This window comes from Python bivittatus, unplaced genomic scaffold (genome assembly GCF_059951505.1).
Source record: "Python bivittatus isolate LINGU-HERP-01145 unplaced genomic scaffold, Pbiv_v1 ctg000850_np1212, whole genome shotgun sequence".
Lineage (NCBI taxonomy): Eukaryota > Metazoa > Chordata > Lepidosauria > Squamata > Pythonidae > Python > Python bivittatus.
The window spans coordinates 40,158,993-40,178,689 of NW_028277112.1; the positions used below are offsets into that span (position 1 = coordinate 40,158,993).

General features: G+C 36.5%; 1 protein-coding gene across 1 annotated transcript; it reads left to right on the forward strand.

Annotated features, from left to right (window-relative positions):
- The first annotated feature begins 124 nt into the window (after positions 1-124).
- ABHD17B (abhydrolase domain containing 17B, depalmitoylase) lies at positions 125-15,814 on the forward strand. Its single transcript, XM_007434505.3, has 4 exons — positions 125-499; positions 7,015-7,489; positions 11,450-11,629; positions 12,305-15,814. The coding sequence occupies exons 2-4, from the start codon at positions 7,023-7,025 to the stop codon at positions 12,522-12,524; spliced, it is 867 nt and encodes a 288-aa protein (XP_007434567.1). The 5' UTR covers positions 125-499; positions 7,015-7,022; the 3' UTR covers positions 12,525-15,814.
- Positions 15,815-19,697: the final 3,883 nt, after the last annotated feature.

The window sequence follows — 19,697 nt, forward strand, 5'->3', positions numbered from 1 at the left end:
TTACCACGAGCGGCGGAAAAGCTGCGATTGGCTTCAACGCGGAAGGTCCCGCCTTCCCGCCAGGGAGCCTGATAGCTGCACGGAGCAGACGGGTGCAGTTTTATTGGTCGGCTCCCGAGGGCTGCCGGTCAGAGAGGCTTAAGTCCCGCCCCTCGCTTCGCTCGGCAGTCGTCTATAGCTCAGCTTCTTTCCGTCGCCTTGCTCTGTTTAGTCTCACGGGAAGCGGGTTGGATTTTTACACGGAACGAGCCCTGGAGCTTCTGCCGCGCTCTGGCTTTGTCTTTTTTCGGGGCCGGCCGCCGCTGACGGGAGGAAGGGAGGGACTTGAGCCGGCGCTTTAGGCCGTCGCCCGGCGTTGGAGCCTCGGCGGTTGCTCAGCTTAACTGAATCCTTCAGCTTTCGAACGGCGGCGCTCCAAGAGCCTTGGCAGGAACGGCGCCGCCACCCTGCTAGGCAGTTGGACGTGGCCGTGCGCTCTCTGCGGAGCGCGAGTTCGGAGGTGAGCGTCCTCTCTGTCGCCTGGGCCTGGGAAAGGGGGCACTGCTGGAGATGGTGGTCTCAGGCTTCGCCAGCCGTCCCTGCCCGAAATAAAGGGGAGGGGGGTCTGCTTATCTGAGGTGGAGCTAAGGCCGCCTGCGGTTCCACGGGCGTTGGGGAGAGGGTCAGGGCGAGAATGCCGGGAGACCACTGGGAACTGGAGCCGCTCTGCCGGGCCCCAGAAATCTGTCCCGCGTGGACTGGCTGGCGCCCTCCTCTGTATGTATGTGCAGTTGCCCTCCATCTTCCCCCCCCCCCGCCTCACCGAGCCCCCCGTCTTATCTGCAATACACCGGCTTTCCACTGCGCGGCCAGGACGCAGGTCTTTTATTTCGCCTTCTGGCTCCCCGCAAAGTTTCGGGGGTGCCGTACAAAGAGCCTCGTCTCGTCTCCTCGTGTGAGCTGCGACACGAAATAGATAACTGGCTGTGCTTGTCTTGCCGTTCAGGCGGCCAAGAAATAAAGGCGAGCGCTGAGGTGAATGTATGCTCTGGGGAGACGAACGCTGTCTGTTTTCGTGGAGAGAATGACCTACAGTGTGTTCGTACTTCTTTTGTATGCGCGGCAGCTTTCGGGGAGAGGGAGGATGAAAGGCATACTGTTCTAAGGGATAGAAAAGCGCCAAGTAGTGCTGGCTTTATTTCTGAACAAAGCTTTTCTTCCCACTAGTCTCACCCCCGCTTCTGCGACCCTGTTTGGATCTTCATAAGATCTAAATAAGTCTTTGGATGAGAATTCCTCTGAAGGATTATACTGCACTGAGTTCTTTTAAAGACCAAAACCAAATGTCCTCTCGTTTGTTGCTTATCAACTAAAACTAGTATAAACAAGTTGGTTTATGATTCTTGTTGAGGTCCTAAAGATTTTCCAACCCGTAGCCTTTTGAACGTGTTAAGAGAGACCAGTTTGGAATGACTAACATACTACAATATGGGTTTTCTGTTGTTATGAATGGGTAGGTTGTGTTTCTGTTTTTAACAGAGCTATCATGTTTGTATGTGTAAATATTAAATCAATTCACTTGAACTTTAGGAGTTATATTTTACTGTTTCTTTGAATTCTATTGGGGGGGCTGTTTTTTAAAAACAACTTCTTTCAAGCAAGTCAGGCATTTATTTAGATTGGCATTTTGTCAGGATGAGAGTAATCATATAGTCTAGTTTATTATTTCTAGTGATAGTTTATTCCATGTGCTCTTTGATAGCAAATAACATGCATCTGTTTAAATATATTGCATAGTGTGTCCAAAATTATCCTTCCTCAAATAAAAGAAGATTTGTAAGGTATTTATCAACTCCAAATTTGAAAAAAAAATCATACATTACTTCCATTTGTTCTGAACTCATATTCTTGGCAATCTGTATGCCATGACCCTAACATTCCATATTGATGACTTGTTCATTGCATTCTAAAGAAGCCTGGCTAAGAGGAAATAGTGCAAATTATTCAATTAAGCTATGCCAGTTTTATTATTCATTAAAGGATTTTCAACATGACAGGTTTCTGGTACATTATTCTTTTGTAGAAGGATATATGTGTAAAAAAAAACATAATGTCAAAATATTTCTTTTTCAAAGTAAGGTTTTCAGAAAAAAAAAATTTGGTACTAACTAAACTTATTTTCATGAGACTTCCCTGAAACTTAACTAAGAAAGACATGTGCAATTCAAGGTGTTATCATCTACAAAGTCTTACATGGCTCTGGGCCTGGCTATCCATGGGATTGTTTTTCTCCAAATACCCCTCCCCATCCTATAAAATCTAAGTGGGCATGATTCTGGTCCCTTCAGTTAAACAATTATCTTGTGGAATCAAGAGGTGTGCATTCTCTGTTGCTGTTCCTCCTCCCACTTATTCCTCCAGAGGTCCATTTACCCCAATCCTGGCTCCACTTTAGAAAGGCACAGAAAACCTCACTTTGAACACGCCATGGGATGAGATGTATGTGATCGTGATGAGTGGTGGCTGAAACTTTTTTTATGTACTTCCCAGTAGTGTCATTTAATTTTTTAAACTACCTTTTGCATTCTGATTGTTTTCATTGAGTTTTTAATGTAAGCCACCTTGAGTCTTTCTAATTTGGCAGACGTAAATGTTCAGTATGTGGAAGCTTTCATTAAATGTGACGTATTCATTGTATAATTAAAAGTATGTTTGACAAGCTAAATAGAATATATTTCTGAATTTGAATGATACTACCAGTATAGAAGAGCAAGTTTTACCAATCCTGGTACTACTACTTTCTTGATTTTCAAAATTAACAAATGGAAAAATGCATCTTATTTCTTCCTAGATAGCAGGGCAGAAATACCTATATATAAGGTGGTTTGACTAGTTAGATATTATAGAATGAGATAACTGGAACTGACTGGCCGCTGGACAGACATTCTTACTTTGGAGTGGAAGTATGAAAAAATGATAAATACAGGCAAACTGGCAAATAAGCAATAAAAGTGCAGCTCAGTATCCTTCATTATTGTAGTTATTGCAGTGAGGAATAGTAGAGCTGCTGTACCTGAAGGTAAAGATATACAGGTAGTCCTCGCTTAATGACTGTTCATTTAACAGTCTTGGAAAAAGTGCTTTACAACCTGTACTTGCATTTATGATCATCACAAAGTGATGATCATCACCTCCCGCAGTCACATGATTGCAATTTGTGAGCTTTTCTACAGTGGACATTAAATGAATCACCATGGTTGTTAAGTGAATCATGTGGTTGTTAAGCAAATTCCAGCAAAAACTATCCATTGGGGAAGCTGGATTCGCTTAACGACCACATAATTTGCTTAACAGCCGTTGTAAAAAAAAAGTTGTAAAATCAGCTCCAGTCACGTGACAATTCACTTAATAACCAATCACTTAGTGACCTAAATTCCAGTCCCTATTGTGGTCATATAGCGAGGACTACCTGTATACTGCTTCTATTTCAGAATACTGTTAAAATGGAAGTGTTCCACTATATCTCCTCATTCTCTGCAAATAAAATAGTCTTTCCTGTGTCTTGTTGAAAGCCTAGTGAGATGTTGGTGTCAAAAGTAGGAATACATCTTGATTTTGCACCACTTTTATATCGATAGCCATAGTGATGAAGCCATATTATATGACCAAGGGAAAAAGTTGGGGTTGTCAAGGTGTGATATGCCACAGTAGGGTCAGGGCCTTTGTGTATATTCATTTCCCATTCTCTTTGATTCATGATATAGGTCTGTTCAGAAGCTGAGGAATAAAATTTAAGCAAACTTTACAAACAGCTTGTGTCAAAGCAGCAACAACTAGTCTTTCACTATCGTGTCTTAGAATACAACAGGGGATTATTTCAAGCACTGCTGGTTTGAAGGCTGAAAAATCTAGAATGAGTTCTCATCTTTGCACCTAAAAAGAATCATGAAAGATCCATCTGCAGCTATTTTCTGGTGCACACATTGGAGGTGACCCTGAACTAAAAAGAATATGCTTTTGAGTAAATATAAACTCAATACATGGGGTTGCAAGATTGATCTATAATTCCTCCATTTACTATTTGCTCTGCTTCTATCAAACAAACATTCTAATGGAAGCCACTCTTATAAATGGATGTTGCTGTGAGAAAAGATTATTTGTTTAATGAAATAGTCTATTTTTACTTGAATTAAACTGTAGTATAGAGATGTCTCTGAATTTTATATTGCAAATATTGGGCTTTCATTTTTAAGCATGTATATTGCTGAGTTGCGTAGTGAAAATGTGCCACAGGGAAGAACAGCTTGCTTTCATATATCTTCTTAGTCACACTTCTAAAGGAAGTAGTATTAGCATCATGGGTGCTGCTATCAGATTGCTTGTTATGCAAAGGTGTTACACCAGCTCATATTTAATGCAACATATTGCACATGTGTTAAATTTGTAAGTAGCTCAATAAGGGAAAACAGATTTAATATCTAAGTTACTATGGTAATCCCACTAGACCAAGAATTGCTAAAATACAACTGTGCCAAGCAGTAACTTCCATGGGCTTTATTGTTCCAAATAGTTATAGAGTATAGTGTCCATTTAGAAAGTACCACTTGCACCAGCTTTCAATAAAAGCATGACTTGAATTTTCTTAACTAAAATTCATATATCTAAAACTAAATGAAGTCCTGTTGAAAAAATGAAAGTTCCTGTTTCTACATAAAATTCTGCTTTGTCCATAAACTTGTTTTGCAGTCTTATATTGCGTGTGGCATTTGCTACTGTATAATACCATTGCTAGTACTGTAATAAAATGTTCTTGTACTTCTGAGAAAGTGTGCATAGATTTATTATAATATCCATCTAAATTACTTCTTAAAAGAAACCAGACACAGGAATTGCAGACACTTCGGCTATCTAAAGTTTTGTTTAATTCCTGCTGCTCTTGTTTTTCAAGAAGGGGAAATAAACATTCATCATAATTTTTAAAAATTGCCTAATCAAAAGTCTTGTTATTAAAGAAGATCATAGAATTCTTGGTATAGTAATGTACTAATTCTGGTTAGAATAGGGTGTCCAATGCAGTGATGTTTTAAAGATACCAATGCTATTAGTAAATAAGGCTTTTAAACTTACAACAACAATAAAAATCCAACAGAAGTTACAAGCCCACAGTTGAAACAGAATCAAACTAAAGCCAATTAAATGCCAAACAAAACGAAAAAGAATCATACTCTGGTGCCTAAAGTTATGTGTGAGGCCAGACATTTTGAAAAGTAGTCAGTATTCAGATATAAAGCAGACAAAAGTGGCTGGATTCAATGGCAACCCTCATTGTTCCTGTCTGTGACTCTCCTTTTGCTTGTGTCTCATGATTGCTGCATAGGCCCGGGAAAATAAGATACTAAGAAGAGATAAATAAATTGTTTTTTATGGAGTTAAGATTCAAGTATTGTAAGATATAACCATGATTTTAAACCATTGTTTGTGATTTAAGTTACAATTTAGTTTGGTTAAAATGTTCACCTGATGCACTAATAAAAAGTAAACAGATGTGATATGCTGTTGGGATTGTATAAAATGGCTTGGCTTGTGGATTTTGGCATATTGTTTTTCACCTGGCATCTCAGCAACTTTTGGGAATGGGGGTGGGGTTTAAAAACTAATGGTGGCTCAGTTGAGGTTATAATTGGATAACCCATATCAGACAAGAGAAGTCAGGATCTCTTTCCCTTCCACTACTGCTCTTTCTCTGTACACATGCAGCGGGTAAAAGCCAGGAGAAGCAGATAAGATGTTGCTAGAGCAAACCCATTTTGGGATTACTCCATTGTAATTGTAGTTATCCAACATCACCTGGTTATTCAGAAGTCAAAAAGCTGAGTCACCTCATTAAACATTTAGAAACATATGATGCAGTGGCTGAGAAGTAAAACAGCAAAAGCTATGGATATAAATTATGATTAAGGCTTTTTTCTTTAGCTGTTGTCTGGATTCATGTCTCCTGATAGGTCTAAAGTTGCCGTGATTTATACCATATGAACCAAGTTTTAAAATAATCTTTGAGAAAATTAGATGCTGATTAGTCTTCTGAGGGGCAGAATGTCAAATTTAATGTGTCTCATTGGTAAATAAGTCTGTAAAATAAGATTAATATAACTATTGAGGGCAATTACATCTTGTGACTATAGGATACTCAAGATCACTATATATTAATAATTAGATAAGTTTCATTTTCCTAGAATGTTTGGTGGGATAATTTATTATCAAGATAAGAGATCAGCATAGTTTTCCAAACAGAGGTTTTCATCTGTTATGGCATAGTGATACTTGTGTAAGTATAAAGATGATTCCATATATTGAATCAAATAAAAACAAACCAGAAGCAAGTTGTTATATACCAACCATACACCCACTCCTCATTTAGCGACCAGATCATTAAGTGAAATGGTTGCTAAGTGAACACGTGAGAAAGAGAGAAAAAGATGCTGCCACCTCATTCAGATAAAGTTTTGTACAGCTACTCCAGCGTTACTCTCACTCTGGCATGTGTTGTCAAACATACGAAATTTGGTTGTAAATGCACACATCAGTCAAAAAATGAATTTTTATTACCATTGTATTTGCAAATGGTCTAGGTAGTTGCTAAATGAGGAGTTTACCGTTGTATTAGCTAACTAACTTAGGTAGTTGCTAAATGAGGAGTGGATGTATTGTCTGAAAAGGTATATGTGGCTCATGGGTAAGATTTTAACTTATATCTTCACTTTTAACTTCAATATTTTTAAACCAAAAAATGCCATTTGCATCTTTTTCAATATTTTATCATTGTGGCCTGTTATTTTTATATCGGAACCATCAGAATACAATAGTTTTCAAACTTGTTGAGTTTGGATCATTCTGAAAGTGCTCCATCTCATACAGCAAGATAACGGTATTTGATCCACTCCTCTAACTTTTCTAAAATTCCTGTTATATTTGTATTTGAAAATGTTTTTTATGGAATTCCTACTGGAAGGTAACATTCTTTCCCTCTTATTTCAGATTGGAAGATGAACAATCTTTCATTTAGTGAACTCTGCTGCCTATTCTGTTGTCCACCATGTCCAGGAAAAATAGCTTCCAAACTGGCATTTTTGCCCCCAGACCCGACATATACACTCATGTGTGATGAAAGTGGGAGTCGTTGGACTCTACATCTTTCTGATCGAGCAGACTGGCAATATTCTTCTAGAGAAAAAGATGCTATTGAATGTTTCATGACTAGAACCAGCAAAGGTAACAGGATTGCCTGTATGTTTGTGCGTTGTTCCCCTAACGCCAAGTATACTTTACTTTTCTCGCATGGGAATGCTGTTGATTTAGGTCAGATGAGCAGCTTTTACATAGGACTTGGTTCACGGATTAATTGCAACATATTTTCCTATGATTATTCTGGATATGGAGCAAGTTCTGGAAAACCGACAGAGAAGAACTTGTATGCTGACATCGATGCTGCTTGGGTAGCTCTTAGAACAAGGTAAATAGAGTTACATTATTTTACCAAGTTAGTGGAATTTTTGTTTATTCTCATAGTGAATTTGACTGAGTCTTGATCTATATCACTGTGTGCATAACAGATCTAGTGGAAGTTTCCCAGCCCTCCTGAAAAAGTTTATCTGAGCATCAGAGAATTCTGAATGGCTCAAGCATGGCATGGGGACTGAGGGGAAAGGTAGAAGTAGTGTCTATGTGCTGCAATGCCTGTAACTGTCAGTGCTCAGCTTTTTTTTGTTGTTGTTCAGTCCCCCATTTCAGAGCCCATGCTATTCAGCAGGTTCTTCCAATCCTCAGGGAAAACCTGTTGGGAAATTGCAAGAGATAAGACATGTGAGTTTGCTCAGATATGGCTATAGCCCTTTGAGAGATTTCTATTAATAGTCTGTGCATATTGTCCTTTTTTACCCACTGAGTAAGATAAGGGACATATTACTAATTGGTGGTAAATTATGCTTTTGTTTACCATATGGCAGTGGAGTTCAAATTAAATAGGTTAATAGTGTATTAATTTTATTTTTCCCTGGCAAGGAAAATCAAGTGAGAGGTGTTACATTGAATCAGTGCTTCAAGTTAATTCATATGTTTAGAAAGTAAATTATTGGAACCAAGCTGTTTAAGTGCAGTAGGGATTCTATATTTGAATGCTTTCTTATATTAAAAAATATTGTTTAAGTTCACATCATTCTAAGGCATCACATAATTTATTTAGTTTTAGCAGTGTATTACAGAAATCCAAACATTTTGATTTGTAAACCATGTTATATGGCTTGCTGTTATGTATGAACCATATCACTAGGGCAACAACTAATTAAAATAAAAAAGAATGGTTTAGCATGATATTGTTGAACCCAGCTATTGTGTTCTGTGGCTTGAACATCAAGAATGAAAGTGTGCCAATCTTAATGTGCCATTCTAATATGCATATTTGGAGACATATTTAAGGATTTTTTTTTTTTTGGACATACATAAATCTTTCTGAATAAAAACTTACAGATAACTAAGACTTCTATATTTTTGCTCTGTTCATTTTTTATATTATGAGGATGAAATAAAAACCTTACAGATAACTAAGACTTCTATATTTTTGCTCTGTTCATTTTTTATATTATGAGGATGAAAGATACACTCCAAATTTTTACTAATTCATCTGGTCTCCTACATCCTTCCCAAGAGCATCTGTGCCATCCTCTGCTCACTGATTATGGCACAAGCAGCAGCTGTGGTTGTTTTTAACCCATTGTAGAACTCTGTAACTGTGTGTACTACTTACCTGGATATTTCTGGTTAAACCACACATGCAGTTGCAACAATATCACAGTGGATGGTTGCCCTATAGTTTTCATTCTTGCTGTGGCTGGAGAGGAAGAATATTTGTGAAGGAGCTATTGTTATTCTTCTGTTTACTCAGGGCAATGGCTATTTGTTCCAGTGAGTAGTGGGTTACTTTTTCTTGCTGTCACTAGTCAGGATGGTTCTTTACAAACTAATTTCTTAGCCTTTTTAAAAGGAGTTTTTTATGTAGCCTAATTGAGACTAATTGATGTTTCTAATACACCATTTCTGTCTTCATCATCCCCAAGTTTTTTAAAAATATTTTTTCACTGTAAGGTATTCACTCTCCATGTTCTAATATGTTTTAATTATTTGGAAATATGTAAGAGAAGGAGGGATTTGTTTATTTGTCTTTAAAAACTTGCATACAGGTAGTCCTTGACTTATGACCATTTGTTCAGAGACTGTTCAAAGTTACAGTGGCACTGAACGAAGGGACTTATGGCTGATCCCTGAAGTTATGGCCGTTGCAGCGCCCCCGTGGTCACGTGATCAAATTTGTGTGCTTGGCAGCTTGCCTGCACCTATAACCACAGGGATGCTTCAACTCGCTTCACCCACCTGTCTCCCCCCACCTATGCCTTTTTGGCCCCCTGTACTCTTTGGCCCCTGCCACCCTAACTGATCTTTCCTGTCTTCTTGCTCCTGCTGCTGACTGAGCATGCTCAACCTGGCCCTTCATGAGTCAGCTGCTGGCCACACAAGGCTTTCTTCCCCAGGTCATTCACGGCAGTTTCCTTGCGAGACCTGGGAAAGATGGCCTCACATGGCCACCAGCTCCTCATGAAGGGCCAGGGCAGGCACGCCTCGTTAGCAACAGGAGCAAGAAGATGGCAAAGGTCAGCTGGGGCGGTGGAGCACAGGGTAGCAGGGGCCTTGGAGTGCAGGGTGGTGAGGACGGCTGGGCTGGGGTTTCCTGGGGCGCAGTGGCTTTGCACTGTGCTGCTGGACTGGGCTGGGCTTCACACTGTGCAGAGGGGCTTCCTGGTGGGCCACAGCTCTGGGGCTTTTTGCTGGGGCTGGGCTTCACATGGGACAAAGGGGCTTTCTGGCATGCTGCAGCTTTGGGGCTTTTTGCTTGCAGCCCCAAAAAGCTTGCAGCCCCAGAACCACGGCATGGCAAGAAGGCCCTGCGCTGCAGCATGTTCTTTCCCCAGCCTTCCTGAGCTCACGCCACATGTCAGCACCCCCCTCCCCCAACCCTTGCACAGCCGTCCCAGGCTTCCCTCAACCCCCACAGCACCGTGCTCCTTACCTGGGACTCCCACCACTTCCCACTTAACAATCTGCGTGTCTTGGAGTTATGGCAGCAACCAGGACTGCCTGGGATTGCTGTCATTAAGCAATGCGATCATGTGATATTGCGCTTTATGATTGTATCACTTAGCAATGGAAATTTCAGTCCAGTCTCAATTGTGGTCATAAGTTAAGGAATACCTGCATTTTGAGTAAAAGAGCCATTAGATGTTTTTTGACTGTGTATAGGATTCTGCATAAGTCTTGAGCCTTAAGTATTTATTGGGACCTCTAGTTTGAAACAAGATAAACCAGACCCTTGCCTAAATACCTATAAATTAGTTTGTCAATGTCTGTTGTGCTTTTATGATAGAGTAGGGATAAATAATGATTTAAATCACTCACAGGTTTGACCATCCCTAGTATAATTATTTTTTTAAAAAGCAGTACATGTCGGTGACATAGCAAATCCATTTTAAATGCTTTTTAGTCACATGACATTGGAATTGAGTATTATAAGCTCTCTAGGACCTTTGAAAGTTTTCAGTAGTTCCTTGGTTACAATACTTCATAATATTTCTTAATTGGAAACTGCATTTACTACATCTTTCTCTTTCTGCACGTGTTCTAAGATGGCGATGAAATTGTTGATCATCTAAATCAGTGTGTCTCAACCGTGGCAATTTCTAGAGGTGCGGACTTGAAATCCCAGAATTCCACAGCCAGCATGACAACTGATGAGAATTCTGGGAGTCGCTTCACACACTTAGAAGTTACCAAGGTTGAAGAACACTGCTCTAAATACTGCTGAAGTACTGCTTGCATCATTGTTCATTTGGCTTCCTGGCTAGCATTCTAGCTGGCATACATGGAAGTTGTCATTCAGCAAGATAGGAGCATCATAAGTTCCTCTCATGCTGTAAGAAAGAATGAGGTGTGATTCTATCTGTGTATGTAAAACAAGTTTAGAAAAGTGTAATTGAATTAATAAACTGTACATGCTCTTAAGTTTCAGAAGGTAATAGGGACACTGAACAGCCATCTGAAACAACAAATATCTATTAGTCAAATGTTGAATGCCATTTCTATAAGTTCTTCTTTATGCATTTCTTAAAAGACATACTAATGACTTTATATTTTTTTAATCTTAAAAGTATAATATTCTCAGTATTTTTCACTTAAAAATTGCCTGAATGTAATTGTTTTGTACTTATGAAAGTTTTTATCCTTCATGAAAGGGATAAAATTGTTTATTTTTCACATTCTGTAAGATATATAATTTCACTGTTTCCTGTTATGTGCACTTGTATTTTTACTTTATTCATAGTATATTTAATCATTTTGAAATTACATAAAAACTGTTTTTTTTCAGATATGGAATCCGCCCTGAAAATGTGATTATATATGGCCAAAGCATAGGAACTGTGCCATCTGTTGATCTTGCTGCTCGTTATGAAAGTGCTGCTGTAATTCTTCATTCTCCTCTGACCTCAGGAATGCGAGTAGCTTTTCCTGATATTAAGAAGACATACTGCTTTGATGCATTCCCAAAGTAAGCTGTTGTACTTTAAAAAAAAAATTGACTTAGAAGTTAGTTATCTCGTTCATATACTCTTTGCGTAAATGTCAGAAGAAAAGTCACTGAATGAGAAATAGAAAGTCTAGATAAACTAGACCATTTTTGCTTTGATGCTACTATAAATCAGACAGTTAAAATATATTCAAGAAAATCTGTGGGTTGCATTAAGGTCTGCCCATCTGAATACTCAGGTTTTTACTTTTTGCAGAGAAAACTAAGCTACATGAAAGAAAGGTAGGCCAGCAACTTTCTCCAGTGCTTCCATCCTCCTCAAATCTTTAGGATCACTAATGTATTGCTCCAAAATGTCTTCCCATTCTTTAAAAAATGGAGGTGGTGTTGGGAGCCTAAGGGGAAGTTGAAAAAAAAATTTCATCTTATATCCTTTTTCAGTACCAGTGGAATTCTGCTAGATATAAGTCAGGGTCTCAATCCTGTATTTTTTTTCCCCCAAAAGTTTAATTTCTACATGAATTTATTTGTCCTGGTTTTGAATACCTCCACTAAATAAACACTCTAATGGCATGCTGTCAATAAAGCACAGTAAACATTAATTTTAGCCATATGCACATGTAAGACATTTAGGAACAGCTATTTGTGGAGTTTTGTGCTACATGTGCTAATTTTTTTTTTCCTGTGTTCTTGTAGTATTGACAAGATATCTAAAATAACTTCTCCAGTGTTAATAATCCATGGGACTGAAGATGAAGTGATTGACTTTTCACACGGCCTAGCATTATTTGAGCGTTGCCAAAGACCTGTGGAACCACTGTGGCTAGAAGGGGCAGGACATAATGACGTGGAACTTTACGTACAGTATCTTGAAAGATTAAAACAGTTTGTATCACAGGAACTGGTGAACTTGTAAACTGCTTTGTTTAGTTACTTGTTGTTGAATTTTGTTGCTGAACTTCAGATCTTGATAGCCACAACATAAAACCTGATGGTTTTGTTTTCAAATCAGGTCAGTTGCCTTCATAAATGTACAGGTAAAATGATTTGTAAACATAATTAATGAAGGTTTTAATGCCAGTATTAACTGGAATAGTAGATGATGGGGACAAAACTTGTGTAGTGTATATATTTTGTGCAAGTTTTCTTCTATACTTAAGTCAATTTGCAAGTCTTTTTAAGATGTACAAAAATCATAGAAGGAAGTAAAATTTTAATTATGTAAAATCTGATGCTGTAAAAGTGTTGCCAAATGCTTTAGCATATCCCAAACAAGTTTATATACAATATTTTTAAAACATCTCAAAATGTACTGCGACCTATTCTGTTGCACAGGTGTAATTGAAGCAGTTATAAAATACAAATAGCCATTATGTTTGAAGGAATATAAAAGAAGAATGAAGACAACCACTTGAATTTACAGGCCTTATATAGGGAGCAAATCAAAACAAGTGTTTTATTACCTTGTCTTTTTCTCAATGTTTTTTTTTCTTTTCCTGACTGATTAATGGCCAAAAATGCTGTTTTCAAAGCATTGCTCTATTAACAAGGCCCATAGAAATGCAACAAAATATGGAACCGATAGTTTCCATGAAATCAGCAAGTAATCTAAGGAACTTTCTATATGGCTATTTTAAAATAATCATGTAAAAAAAGATCTTCCAAAAAAAATCTAATATTGATTTGATTTTTTTATATTGACAAACATGCAAAGTTACAGACTAGTTGACACTTGATTTGAATGTTTTACAATGTAGAATTGTTTCAATTATTATGAAAAGTTTACTAATGTACTCCTATATAGTAAAACAAATGTTGACAACTCATCGTAAAATAAGCTGCCTTTCCCTAGAATACATTTTTGCTTGAATAAAATTAAACTATAGCCTAACTTGTAAGCAAAATAATATTCAAATACACACTGTGCTTCTAATTTTAAAGCCTTATGTAGTTAACCTGTTCTGCTTATTCTTGTGATTGTCTGAGAATATCATATATTGTATTGTAAATGCTTAGATTCTGATGTGTTTAACTCTTAAGAAAAATTCTACGATTCTGAATTGTTTGTGCAAAACATAAACTGTTCCTGATTAATTCATTCTCTGTGATATAGTGAGAGAGCACAATTTCTAATGTGACTAAAACATCTTGCTAAAATCCAGTGATTCCATTAGACCGAATTCTTGCCTTCCTGCCAGAGGTTTTACTCCTTATATCATCCACTTCTTTAAGGGATATAAGACATTTGATTAGTGTATGCTCCCATTTTGAGCAAAATTATTCTGGCTTCTAATTAAAGCTCTAAATTGCTTTTATGATTTCATAAATGAGGGACTTAATATATTAAATATATAGGGCAAACAATGAGTTGTCACAGTAGCTAGCAAATATTTGTCAGGTATGGTGTTAGATCTAGGAAATGTGACGATTCAATCCATAACATTTAAAAATAATATTTCATAGATTTAATATGTTTTGTATTCTTTCCTTCACTCACTTGTTTAGGGAAAATAATCAAATACTTGCCTTAGCAACCTCCCTGAACTATTCATATCACATAGCAATTTGATCACACAGAGATTGGGTACAAGAAGAACAGTTAGCAACGAGTTCTTTGCCTGAACTGAGATGCTGTTTTGCCACTGCAATTCAAGGGAAATTTCTTATTACTAATATTTAAAAATATATACCTTTCCCAGTTAGAGTGATGCACTGGAGATTGGATTCAGTCTTAGTTATTATTCCAGTAGACCTAATGACTTCAGTGGGTCTATTCCAAGATCAATAAAATCTATATCTTTTATAAGTTGAATGCCTGGAGCTTGAGCATTGATCCTAAAATAGTTTTGATTTGGATGAGATATTATAAAAACAAGAGAAAAATGGTTAAGTTTGTGCAGTTGTGCAATTAATTTAACTCGATTTTGGATTAAAATAATTACATATTTTCTCTGAAATCCTTAATCATTCAAATTAAAAGTTGCTCTAGTATAGTTCAGTTTAATTTCAGTATTTTCATATGTCCTTTCTCAAAACAGTAGAATAGAGATATAAGTGACCATTTACCAGCCAAAGAAGTGGCTTGGGATTGTTGAATATATGAATTTCTATTGTTTTTTGGGGCAGGCAACTTGCCATATTACAATAGAGTGTTTGCAATTATATGGTAGCAAGCTGATTTATATTATGATTATATTGCCTCACATTTCAGATTGTTCTTATGAAGAATGTAGGAGAATTTGCCACTGTGTGTGGTTTGGTTATTGGGCAGTGAGTTCTCTCCTAGTTGCTATTACCAACAGTAACTTATAACTAGCTGCTATGTCTCACAGTCAACTGTGTACATCTAGGAGAAGTATATGGGTAAAGTTGTGCATTTATTTACCAGCAGTAAAGAGGTAAGTACTGCCTCTAGATGTGGCAACTTAATATAAAAGATGTAAATACTATACTTCCACCCATTTCATCCATATTGAATAACCATATGTTTTACCTTACCAAAACAAATTAGTGATGACTTAACTAATCTGAATTATGTATTTTTGATGCATATTGTCTCTTATGGCTTGGGAGAAAGAAGATGCCACCTAATAGGATACAGGCATACTGTATTGTGTTCCTAAAAACATATTTTGTACAGTAATCTTTAGAAGAAGAGGTAAAGGGATGGCAAATTGCCTTTTTTGTCAAGAGATTTAAGAACTTGGCATGCGTTTAAGGCAATACCCTTAGATCCATATCAAATTTGTTTCTGGTTCTTCACTATTACTGATTCTGTCATGGTAATTTCTGCAGAACCCTGTGTCAGATGAAAGCCATTGATGAAAAAAAGACTTGCCATCTTTATTATGGAATTGGTGGTTTAAAAAAAAAAACTATGAAGGGATAAGATGAGCTATACACTAGTAAATATTTTCATGTTTGTGCCGTGTCAAGCTGGGTAACTATAATGATCATTGATAGGTTGCTCAGTTGGATGCTATAGTTTGCAAGTAAATGGATGTACATTGTCTGGTTTAATACTGCACACTACCTCAAACTGACCTTGTTACTCTTGGATAGTTGAGCCTCCACATTTGGAACTGTGGATAGAAGATAATTATTGATATATTCATTATTCCAGAACATAAACTAAACAATGTAAGGAAGCCTTGTAAATGGGAACCATTTAGATTAAATTAAATCTTGAATGTTAATCTTGACTAACTTTGCTTGTGTTTGTCCTTTTGTTAACATTGGATTAATTCAATATCAAGCCTGGCCTAAGCTTTACTCTGGAGTTATTTCTGTTTTAAAGATCCTGCTAATCATTGTACATTCAGACAGCTCAAATAAAACCTAGCTTTTGATTATAGTGTTTCAGTTTTTTATAGAGGGTAATCGAATTCTGTTTTCAACAGTGTTGTTTTATACTTTCGTAATCCTATAATTTTGGTCTTGTTGGGAAGATAACTGGAAAATATCAGTATGGCCTAAATATATGTGATGTTGCTTATAGTATGACTGTAATACATGTTTTGTTTTTTGTGGAGGAGGGTGCAATTGAAATTGTCGATATGGGAATAATTAAATTCCTATAATCCATGCTGGAATTGGCTGGTTGGCTATTAAGAGGTTTTTTGTTTTTTTTTACTGCTATCAGTGGTAACATTCTTCCTTTGTGAAATGTAGCACCCAGATAAAGATTAAAGTACTGGCACCTTTTATTTTTGGCAGTTTGCTATCCCCATGATGTACTCAAACATGTCAGATGGTAGCATGTTTTGAACCTAATTCTGTGAACTACTACACTGGTATAGTAATAAATGTACGTATACACCCCTGCTAGTATGCAAAACTTCGGGACTGAGGCCAGGGCAGGGAAAAAAACTAATTTAAATGTATTAATATCATTCCCACATATTTAATGTACCCTTTCTATCACATTAAAAATCAGTTTGGTAATGCTTTGTAGGCTATAACAAACGTTTGGGGATGCAGGCTGTAGACCTCTGTATTCGGTGATTATTTATTTCCTTTTAAGCAAAATTCTCTTTATACATGTCGGGTAGTAATAGTTAAATACTTCTTTCCAAGTTTATAAATCTGGGAGAGGAATCATAACTCCAGTTCTTCTCTTGCTTCAGTATCCATTTACTTCATGCTTGAATTGATTGGCACAGCTAGCAAACCTGAGTTTTATTCTCTCCATGTTAGAGTGCATGTGTGAGATGGTCTTTCAGGACTGAATGTTGCAATAGATTTTCTGTATTGAAAAATAAAATCCCATTAAAATATATGATTTAACTAAGGCTCTCAGTTTAGTTCCTTGATCCTGTGGATGTCTCTGCTAAGAGAAAAGAAAAGAAAAGGTAATATTTGTTGAGTATTCATCCATTCTGGTTCCCATTTATAGTTGCATATGAAAGTTTAGACATCCCAGGTAAAATTGTATGTTTGTATGTTTCACTGAATCCCTAAGTGAACAGAAGTTGACACAACCTTTACATGGTACAAAGTTAAACATGATCTCTTTCTGCAAATTAAAATATGCATGCTTACTGTTTATTTGCAGAGTCAAAATACAAGTTTGAAGAGGAGTGCCTAAACTTTTTACATGGAACTGTATATGACCAGCAAAGGTTCTGTGAAAATCTCATACTCATTTAGCAAATGCATATTCTTCATCAAAAGGTAGGGTGGGTCATTAACAGATTGAAATAAGAAAAATGGAAATACATCACCAAACAAGATGATGTGGTACAGCATAAAATTTTTATATACAGGTATGCAATATTAGAGAAAATTAATGTCTTAATAGAATTTTAAAAGTGAAATGCTGTACATCTAAATACAGTGGGAAAATATGTGGATTATCAAGATGGTGATAATAGGCATCTTCATATTTCTAATATTTATGGAGCTATAGTTTGAAGTGAACAAATAGGAGTGAAAGGCATAATTGGATTAATTCCTGAAAATTTATATTATGATAAAACTTTATCAGTATTTAGGATAATATAACTTTATAGTTTTTGCCATAACACACCATTTTCCCTATTCAAACTGTTATTAGGGGTATGTAAAGAGGGCATATCTACTTCATTTTGTGCAACAAACAAAACATATCTTAACCAATCTCTTACCTCAACAGTGCATTTTTCACAAAAGCTAGATTGGTGAAACAAGATGAAATGAGACAGTGGACCACTTCACAGCTTTGCTTCAAGGAGATATGTCAACTCAAAACTATTAAAATAAAATTCTTGTTAAAGCTTGATACACCTGTAAGCAGGTAGAACCCAGGACACATTAAAACAAGACTGCATTTCTGAAAGAATGCAAGACTAAAATTCCTCCCCAACAGTTCGCTTTTTAAAAGGAAGATGTTTTGTTCATGGCTTTGTAACTCTGCTGTCTGAATGAGACAGCTTTATTACCTCAGCGAGAACTAGATCTTTATACTGTAGTATGATTTATTAGAATATTTTAGTAGTATAGCAGTCTCTTTGAACGTGTGCCCTCTACTGATACAAACCTGTATTGCTTAGCTGATATTTGCCAGTATTTTTTTTGTTGCTGTTGTTGCCTTACAGGATAAATAAATAAAAACTGGTTTAAACTTCTCTGATATTAGTTATTATGCTTATATATTTAAAATAACTCATTCTGGAATATTTTAAACTACATTATATTTTAGGCTGCAACAATAGAAGCATCCTAATTGGATCTGCTTGAGTTTGCCTCCTATTGTGATGGTTTTTAAAAGAGAAAGTCTGACTAATTTGTTTCAAGGAGCTGTACTTTAAAACTTCAGGAAAATAGCATCTTCAGTTGCCTTAACCCTACTAGGCTATCATCTTTCCTTTACTAAAACATTATGATGTCATCACTTAATTATTAAATTATAATTTAGAAATATATTTTAATAATGATTGTACTTAAGTTCTAGAAAGAGTAAAAGTATTCTGAAATTATTACTACCATAACCAACAAAGATTTAAAGACTGCAATGTGAGTGCTTGGTTAGTCCCACTAATCATTAAAGAGGATATAGAATGTTTAAATTTTGTTCTGGATTGTGCCAACTGGCTAAAAATGTTCATATATCAACAGTTCACAAAAACAAATGTCAGCTATTTCCTCATACTATTATTTGCTTCTAAATGATTTTTCTTAGACATTGTTCAGACTAGGGTTGTTGGGTTTTTTGGCTAGTAATATTAGCCAGTGGAATACCATACTTTCTATTTTAAAATAATTTCCCATCTTTCAAGCAGTTCAGTTATGATCCAATAAATGCAATCAGTCTGACAACATGGAGCACACATTTTTTCTTCACCTTCTAAAACCAGCAGTAGGATCTTGTCTTACATATGGTTTCCTAGATAGCGGCCAGCAACTTCACATATATTAATGTATGTCATAATGTAACAGTGTTTCTACACAAACAGGTTTGTGAACGACAAGCATTCTGAATTGGAGTGCTGAATAGCATTCTATGCAATACATACACTGAAGTGGATTATTCTTATTCCAGTCTATGTTGATTGCGGAAGCAGCAATATTTCAGAATGACTGATGAAATGCCAGATTGGTAACAGATCACTGTCCTTCCTGTTTGTGTGCTACATTTGCTAATAGGAATGATGCATCAGTTTCCAGTAGTCCGCTCAGTTAAGCCTCCAACAGAATAAAAGGCACTAAATGGTACAATGACTGTAGAAAACCACGTTGTTGGTAAATGGTGTGGGTGGCACAGGTAAACCACAAGACATTTTAACAGAAAATATGTGTTCCTTTGATGCCAAGCTATATTAGCATCTGCAAACAATCTTTTTGCATTTTTATGCTTAGGGCAGGGAATATTACAGAGAAGATAATTAAATATACATGTGTTGAAACTGGTCCATCTACTTTGTTTAGTAAACACATATTTGTATAATTAAAGAAATACTACTTATGGGAATATCACATTATTATTATTTAAAGAGGAGACAATTCTAGGCCAATATTAGAAATAGATTGAATTTTTACTTTTCAGTAGTTTGAAATATTCTGTTGATTTCAATCATAAAGAGTTAAGCCAATGTTTAAATTGAAATCATAG